Source organism: Heloderma suspectum, chromosome 2, assembly GCF_057233095.1.
Source record: "Heloderma suspectum isolate Gila_16-S chromosome 2, 16-S_ref, whole genome shotgun sequence".
NCBI classification, from domain to species: domain Eukaryota; kingdom Metazoa; phylum Chordata; class Lepidosauria; order Squamata; family Helodermatidae; genus Heloderma; species Heloderma suspectum.
In genome coordinates this window covers 176,971,396-176,980,338 of record NC_139459.1, presented here as the reverse complement: position 1 = coordinate 176,980,338, position 8,943 = coordinate 176,971,396, and the positions used below count along the sequence as shown (strand labels likewise).

General features: G+C 43.9%; 1 protein-coding gene across 1 annotated transcript; it reads left to right on the top strand.

Moving 5' to 3' along the window:
• Positions 1-4,103: 4,103 nt before the first annotated feature.
• On the top strand, positions 4,104-5,066 carry LOC146353424 (olfactory receptor 10Q1-like). Its single transcript, XM_084829737.1, has one exon. It carries the CDS (start codon positions 4,104-4,106, stop codon positions 5,064-5,066), a length of 963 nt encoding a protein of 320 aa, XP_084685863.1.
• Positions 5,067-8,943: the final 3,877 nt, after the last annotated feature.

Below are 8,943 nucleotides of genomic sequence, written 5' to 3'. Positions count from 1 at the left end.
AGGATTATAGGAACTGAGAAATACAGGGGAAGCAATTCTGTGAGGAGAATGGAAAGTCTGACTGTTTCTTATCTCTGAACCTTTGACATCTAGCTCTTGAACTTTCATGTTTTTCTTCCGAACCAGAAATGATGAAAACACAGCCTTGTTATGATTGGAACTCAAAGTAAGTTTGGTAATCCCCACCACCACCCCTCCTGAAACGTTGAATGGCAAAATCCCTTGTTTCATAAACCAGGTTAAAAATTCTAAAAATCCAGGAGTGAATGTCAGCATTTGATAATTGCATTTTAAACTGATACATTTTCAGATCTGGGGTTGGGGGCAGGGGATATCAGCTTTTAGCATAGATAAGGCCAGAACTCAATGTTCTGTGGGACTGCTGCCAAACAGGGCTGCAGTTTAGGAACTTAGAAGGCTGCCTAATACTAAGTCAAACCATTGGTCCATCTAGCTTAATATTGTCCATGCTGACTGACAGTGGATCCCCAGGTTTTCAGCAGGAGATTTTCCCAGTCCTAAATGGAGATGCTGCTGAATTTGAGGCGTTTGAATTTGAGGCATTTTGCATGCAGAGCATATGTTCTTCCATTGAGCTACAGCCTTCTACCTAGGGATGTACGGATTTTATTAAATCCGTTCTGTTTGTGTTTCGTGGATTGTCAGGTGTCTTTTGTTCTGTCATCGGCTTGTTGATGGAATCAGATTTTTCTAGAGATATATGAGAATTTCGTTCCAGTTGCACAAGTGCACATTAGCGCTAATGCGCATTAGTGCAAGTGTAAATCTGTGCAAATCCTCCCCAAAAGTTAAAAAACAAAGTATGCAAGTCCACGGAATCCACATGACTCAGAAAAAGCCAGTTTACTGAAGAATCCGCAGGGCAGGTTCATAGAAATCCAAACTCATTTGAATCTGTTATGGATTTCTTCAGCATCCCTACTTCCAGACTCCTCTTTCTCTCTCCCTTGTAACTTCTAATAATACAACATGCATGACAAAAGACCATCATGCTGACAGTAGTCTACGATTTTGTGAAAAACCTCTAATATGCCTGTTGGTTGTAATGTTCCACCTCTGCATTTAATACAATATATTTCTCTTAAAAGAATAATTGTTAACCAGGGTTTGTTAATCCAATATTAAACTGGAGTTATGTTGTTGTTGTTGTTGTTGTTGTTGCTATTACTATCCTTGCTCCAATTAATTAATTAAAAGATAGTTCACAGCACAATCCTATACATGTCTATTCAGAAGTACATCCCATTGAGTTCAATGGGGCTTGCTCCCAGGTAAATGGGTATAGGATTGCAGCCTCAGTCTCAGATTTAGCTCCAATTTCTTTTACTTAGCCCAATAAAAGAGTTTGCCAGATGATGTATAGCAGGGATGGGGAATGTCGTGTGGCCCTCTAACTGTCACCATCATCCCTCACCATTGGCTATGTTGGCTAATGCTGATGGGAGAGGCAGTCCACCAATTTCTAGAGAGTCACATGTTCCCCAACCTGGCAGATAGGTCTTAGCATGGCACTGAAATGCCAGTCAAGATGGCGCTAGGCATACCTTTTGGGGAAGGGGCATTTTGGAGTCAGGGTGCCACCCTCGAGAAGACCCCACCTCGTACGATGTTATGGTGTGTGTACTTCTAGCTGTATCATGTAGCTTGCATGACTGAGATGGAACAGATTTTGGATCCATGGTCTATGTTACAAATGCAGACCAGTTTAACTGATTTATGATTAGGTTGGAAAGGAATCTCAATTAGTTGGCAGTTTCATATCAAAGGAATTTTCTATTGAAGTTCTACACCTCCTCTATCTCCACCCCCTTCTCTATGAACTACAGTGGAAAAATGACAACATATGACCAGACCAGAAGTGGGCAACCTGATGCTCTCCAGACGTTTTGGACTACAAATCCCATATTCCATGACTGGCTGGGGCTGATGGAAGTAGCAGGTCAAAAGATCTGGAGGGCACCAAGTTGCCTACCCATGTACTAGACTCCTTGTACTAGAAATAATTCAAATTGTGATGAGAGTAGCTGAATATATTATTGAATTTAAGCTGATTAACGCAGCCCCTTCTTCAGAGGAGACTAGGGTGGCCAACACAGGGCTGTACCATGCTATCTGCAGAATAAACTGAGTAAGTTAGGTGAGAGATTGTGACTGGCAACCTACTGTGCTTCACAGCTGAGTGTAGGTTTGGACCCAGGTCTTTCCAGCCCAAATCTATCCCAGCCTTCCCCAACCTGGTGCCCTCCAGATGTGTTGGACTGCAACTGCCTTCATTCCCAGCCAGTATGGGGTGGGTCATACTGGCTGGGAAGGATGGGAGTTGCAGTTCAACACATCTGGAGGGCACCAGGTTAGATAAGGTTGCTTTATCCAGTACCTAATAGTAATTCACAGTCTTCCTCAGATGCCCTGTGTTGGCTCTGTTATCAGCTGTACAGCATGGGACAGAGCCATTTTGGTAGTATTCCTAACATAGGAAATAAGCTATGGATACTGCCTGCCTTATATTGAGCAAGATTTAACCTAGTACTCTATATTCCTCCTGGCAGCAGCTTTCTAGCAGACAGGGCTCTAGTCATGGCAAGGGGTGGGGATTGGTTTGTAGGGGATTAGTCCCCTCAAGCATATTCAAGGAACCCTCTTTGAATTTTCAGATTACATTCAAAAAATAAGTCTATACTCCTTTTACTTGTGAAGATTAGGGATGTTGGAGAAATCAGAAATGGATTGAAGTTAGTTTGGATTTCTCTGAATCTGACCTGCAGATTCCACAGCAGACTGGCTTTTTCCTAGTCACATGGATTCCATAAACTTGCAGACCAGGCAGTTTTTCACTTTTCAGGAGGATTTGTGCTAATTCTCATTAGCAGATTAGTGCATTTGTGAAAGTATGAATTAGCGCTGATGCGAATTAGTGCTAATGGGAATTATCATACGTACAATTAAATTCTAGTTAAAAAAAATCAATTCTGTCAATGAGCAGATGATGGAAGGAAAGATGCCTGACAACCTGTGAAACATGGATTTAACAAAATCCATGCATCCCTTGTGAAGTAATGAGGAAAAGTGTGCAGGTAAGACTCCACCACTTTGCTCACTAAAAAGTAGTACGGTGACAGTGTAAACATATAATAGACATCCTCCTTTATTTAGCTTCTGGATGTTCTGCAATGCTTCCTTCCCTCCTTAGGCACCCTAACAACAGCATTTCTGGCTACTGGCCTGCTGTGGTTTCTCCCAGTCCTGGGATCTAAGGCACTTTTAAGGCAGCTGTCCCCAACCTGGTGCCCTCCAGATGTTTCAGACTACAACTCCCAGCATTCCTGAACATTGGTGATGCTGGTGAGGGCTGATGGGAGTTGGAAGTCCAAAATACCTGGAGGTCACCTGGTTGGGGAAGGGAGTTTTAATGCCAAGGTTTACATAATTTGGTTATTAGGAGGAGAGGGCCTTCCCGGTGGTGGCCTCCCATTTATGGAATAATCTCCCTGATGAGGCCCGCCTGGTGCCAATATTGTCATCTTTTCAGTGCCAGGTTAAAACTGCCCTCTCCTCTCAGGCATTTGGCAGCATATAAGGAATCTCTTTGATTGTCTCTGGCTGATTGTTTTAAATTTTTTTTGGTATATGTTGTTGTGTGCACTCTTTGCTCTATGTCATTACGTGAATGGTTTAACAGTTTATATAATGTATTTTAATGGTTTTTAAATTTTTGTGAACAGCCCAGGGAGCTTTGGCTATGGGGCAGTATAGAAATATAATAAATGAAATGAAATTAAATTAGCCACCACCAGTTATTCTAATTCTGCTACCCATTGGAATTGGCAAAGAGCAAAGCTGATCACTAAGAGCTCATTCCTGATCACCAAAAGTCCTGTTCTGGTTTGTGATATTTCATCAGGGATTACATGATAGATATTCCAGTTTATCTTCCCAGATAGAAGTACTAGTACTTTCATTGTTTTAATTCTGTGCCCCATACCAAATGTTTGGGTGTCATATTTATGGAGAGAGTAAGCTTCAGTTATTGGGTATAAGATTTCTCTGATTATAGCCATGTCTCTCATAATTACAGGATTCTGATGGAGCTGAATGGTTGGCATTACAGCAATATCACTGGAGATTTCATCATGCTTGGCTTTTCTAATCTGTCAGAGTATGAGATCCTTCTCTTTTGGGTATTTCTGGCCATGCACTTGGTCACACTGTCAGGGCACTTGGCTATTGTGGTGGTGACTTTGGCTGATCCCATCCTCCACACACCCATGTATTTCTTCTTGCGCAACCTCTCCTCCATTGAGATCTTCTATACACTGGTAATTGTGCCCAAGATGCTGGCTAACTTCTTGGCCAAGAACCGGATGGTTTCGTTGCCTGAATGTGCAGTGCAAATGTATTTCTTCATTTCCTTGGGCACCTCTGAGTGCTTCTTGCTGGCTGTGATGGCCTACGACAGATACGTGGCCATATGCAATCCATTGCGCTATACCCTTATCATGAGCCGAGCACTATGCCTTCAACTACTGGTGGTGGTTTGTGCCAGTGGCTTTGTGCTCTCACTAGGACTCACTGCCCTGATATTTAGGCTGCCCTTCTGCAGTTCACATGAAATCAACCACTTCTTCTGTGACATCCCACCTGTGTTGTTCCTGGCATGTAGTGACACCCACACGGATGAAGTTTTGGTCTTTGTTGCATGTTTGTCAGCTCTTCTGGTCCCCTTCCTGTCAATCCTGACTTCCTATGTGTTCATTGCCAACTCCATTCTGAGGATCAAGTGTTCCCAAGGCCGGAAAAAGGCCTTCTCCACTTGTGCTTCTCATCTGGTTGTGGCCGTTCTCCACTATGGCTGCGCCATTTTCATCTACATCCGGCCAAAGGCCAGCTACTCCCTAGAGGAGGACAAGGTGGTCTCCTTGATCTATACCAATGTCACCCCCATGCTGTACCCTATGATCTACAGCCTCAGGAACAAGGAGGTCAAGGGAGCTTTGAAGAAGGTCTTGGGGAGAAAGGTTTCATTTCAGAAAAATGTAAGCTTTTGACTGTGGGGTTGGATAGTTGATGATATTTTTCCATGGTTACAGGGTGTGCTCCTTTTGCTCCTTCAGCTGAACACTGGAACCAAACGTTAACATTTTGGAACTCATCGTATATATGAAATGAGTAGGGCTGCAATGCTTCATCAATTAACTGGTTGCATTAATTAAAAATCTTTTGATCAGATAAAAAGATGTCCCGAATCAGGTTTTAAAAAAATATATTACTGTTTTTAATACAAACACAAAAAACACAGGCAGAAAGCCTCTTAGAAGAGGCATTCTCCCTTGTTTCTCACACAGGAGAGAATACCTCTTCTAAGATTATGCCTACTAAAATGCACATGGGCATAATCGAATAACAAAGAAATAATATGCCTCTTGCATCTAAGATATTGCTTTTACTTGAATGAAAATATATGCAAATTTAACCAATTAATGAACTGATTTAGCAACTAAACCTTATGTAATAATTTAGCTATGATTACTTTAGTCAGGCAATAGCCCTAGAAATCGGAGCTGTCATTGTTTGGTCAGAAAGCTGCCAGCACTTTGAAATGAAGTCTGAATGAATGAAGCCCTAGAAATCGGAGCTGTCATTGTTTGGTCAGTCAGAAAGCTGTCAGCACTTTGAAATGAAGTCTTCTTCTAGCTGATTGCAGCAACAAGAAGTCACTGAGTTGGACCCAAACTTAGGATGCAATCCCATGCACGTTTAGACAGAACATGGCTGGCTGGGGCATGCTGGGAGCTGTAGGACATTTTTCTGTCTAAACGTGCATAGGATTGCGCTCTTAGTCATACTTCGAGTGCACCCATTGAAATCAATGGGGCTGAAGTTTGTCATGAATAACTTGAGTGCCATTGATTTCAATGAGTCTCTTGTAAGTATGTCTACCAGAGCAACCCTAAGGTGGCCTGACAAGGTGATCTGTGGCATAGCCACAGCAGTGTCCGTAGCCCTGCATGAACACAAGTGAACAGGGTGGAAGGTGGCAATGGTTCTTTGCTGGTTTTCTTTCTGGTGTTTCCATTTTTTTTAAAAAAAATCCTCCCATTAAAATCAGTGGGAGGGAAAATACTTATGCCAGAATTAGGCTGGTATGTGGCTCCCGCAGAGGTATGTGGCCTGATCGCAGAGCTGCATAGGGGAACAGAGGGGCTTGGAATCTAGTGGATCTAAAGCTGCCCCCGCCTTGCCTTCAAAATGCCCTGTTCTGGGGTACTTAGGAACATAGGAAGCTGCCTTTTGCTGAGTCAGACCGTTGGCCCATCTAGACTAGTATTGTCAGCACTGACTGGCAGCAGCTCTGCAGGGCTTCAGGCAGGAGTTTTCCCTAGCCCTACCTGGAAATGCTGGGGATCGAACCTGGGAACTTCTGCATGCAAAGCAGGGGCTCTGCCACTGAGCCATGGCTCAGATCCTCCCTTGTGGGTTTACTGCTGCCACGACTACCACCAGCAGTAGAATTACACCTCTGGACCTTTCCATTGGTGTAACTGGGGCAGATACCCCCCTGCTGTTGGAGCTCCTCTCTGCTGGCAGAGAGGAGCTCCACCTCTTTTAACCTCCTCTAGCCAGTGGATCTGGGGGTTGGGACTGTGCTTTAAGTCTGGATCCAACCCAATCTTTAGTGATGTCAGGGAGTGTCCTTCAATGCACCCAGACAACCCAGTCACTACCAAAGGCCTGAAGGACATTTATGTTTCTGGCATCTATCCTGTGGACTTCCTTGCCCAAGGAAGCACATTTGGCTACCTCATCATTGACCTTCAGGTTAAAAACTTTTTAAAGAAAGCTCATCTTGGTAACTGACGTCTTATAAAGTACGATCCTTTGAAGACAGTTCGGAAACTTCCATTGGTCCGGAATGTGGCTGCCAGTATGTTCACACTGTTAACTAGAGTTGGCCAATAAGAATATATAACTCTGATAATATAGCATCTACACTGGATACCAATAGGTTTGAGGGCTCAGTTCCGAGTGCTGATGCTGTCCATTTAAAACCCTAAACCGGTGCCAGTGGTGAGGAACATGGGGCTCCACTTCCTATCATCCATGACCATTAAATATTCTGGATGGAGCTGATGGGACTTGTAGTCAGGAGGACCACAGGTTCACTACCCCTGCCCCAAACAGTCTGAGACCATGGTACCTGAAGGATTGCCTCCACTCGTATGACACTGCCTTACCTTCAAGATCCATCTCCCCCTGCTGCTGGAAATATGGCAGGTGGGCAGAAGAGATAGGGCCTTTCCTATAGTGGTGCGAAGACAATGGGCCCCCAGCCCTCACCTTTCGACAGGCAGCCAAGAGCCAGACTAGACCTGATGTTATTCCTTTTGCAGTTAATGTTCATGCTTTGTTAAATGTAAATGGTAGCTGCTCTCTCTCTTTCTCTCTCTCTCTCTCTCTCTCTCTCTCTCTGTGGGTAAGAGGGAGCGAAAGAGAGATCATTACTAGAACTGTACCAAACAGGGAGGGGGAGTTTGATCCTTTCCTCCCTTGCTGTAGTCCTGATGAAAATGGCCCCCTTGAAGCTGCTGCTTACATTGGGAGGAATGCTCCCTTTCTCCTCCTGCTGTGATCCTGATAGTGATGAGGGCCTGCCTCCCCCAGTGGCTGCTATTTGCATTGAACAAAACATGCACGTTCAGTGCAAAGATGTGTCTTTTTCATTGGGCATCTTTAAGTGCTCTCTTTTAAAAATGGACTCCTGACCCCAGCTCTTTTATATCAATTATGATTTCTTTTGCGGTTTTTAGTTTTGTTATACGTTGATAATTTTGGATTTTTAAAATAATAATTTTAAATAACGGATGGATCCAGCAACACGGTTCCACCAGTGGAAGGATACCATTGGCAGAATGGGGCTTTTGTGTCCTCTTCTCCCCCTGCAACCCCCTGTGTGGCCTCCAGATCTCCTCCTGAGGGTCCCCCATGGGGGAAAACAGGATGCAAAACTACATTGCTGGATTCAGACCAATGTATTGTATTTGTTTTTTAAACAAATTTGTTTTTATTTGTATTTGTATTTGTTTGGCTTTTTAAAAATGGCCATACTCTATAGCAACCTTAAGCTCCCTGTTTAACTCAACATGCTCAAACCCCTCACACAGCAGGATGCCATCAGAGAATAAGACTAACTTCTAAACTCTAGAAGTTAAGCCCTTAAACATGTTTAGATTATTTTTATTTCTGTTATTTAAGCTCCTTTAGGGCACAATCCTATGTACGGCACAAGCCCCAGCCAATTCCCAGCTGGGAGTTGTAGGCATTTTTTTCTGTCTAAACATGCATAGGATTGCGCCTTTAAGATACATTTGTACGGATATGTATCTGTTCCTAAATCATTTACATCTAAACAATCTTACTAAAATCCAAACCTCTTAATAATATTGATGATTATAACAACAGGAGGTTTGGGATGTGGGGTCATCAATATGCGGATGACACACAGCTCTACCTCTCGTTCAGATCTTCACCAAGGTTGGCCGTAGAATCCCTGTCCAAATGTCTGGAGACAGTGAGTGGCTGATGGGGAGGAATAAGCTGAAGCTGAACCCTGACAAGACCAAGGTACTTTTGGTGGGAGACAAGAGGAGGCTGGGGGATGTTGACCTGGTGTTGAATGGGGTATGGCTATCCTTGAAAGACCAGGTCCACAGCCTGGGGGTCATTTTGGACTCTCAGCTGTCCATGGAAGCTCAGGTGTCAGCTGTGAGCTGGACAGCGCTGTACCAACTCCATCTGATACGGCGGCTGTGCCCCTTCCTTCCCGACCATCTGCTCGCATCGGTAGTACATGCCCTGGTCTCCTCTTGTTTAGACTACTGTAATGCACTCTATGTGAGGTTACCCTTGAAGACGGTTCGGAAGCTG

What these genes read in the sequence shown, in the direction of transcription:
- LOC146353424 (XM_084829737.1), top strand. Translation starts at nt 4,104, where the DNA reads ATGGAGCTGAATGGTTGGCATTACAGCAATATCACTGGAGATTTCATC.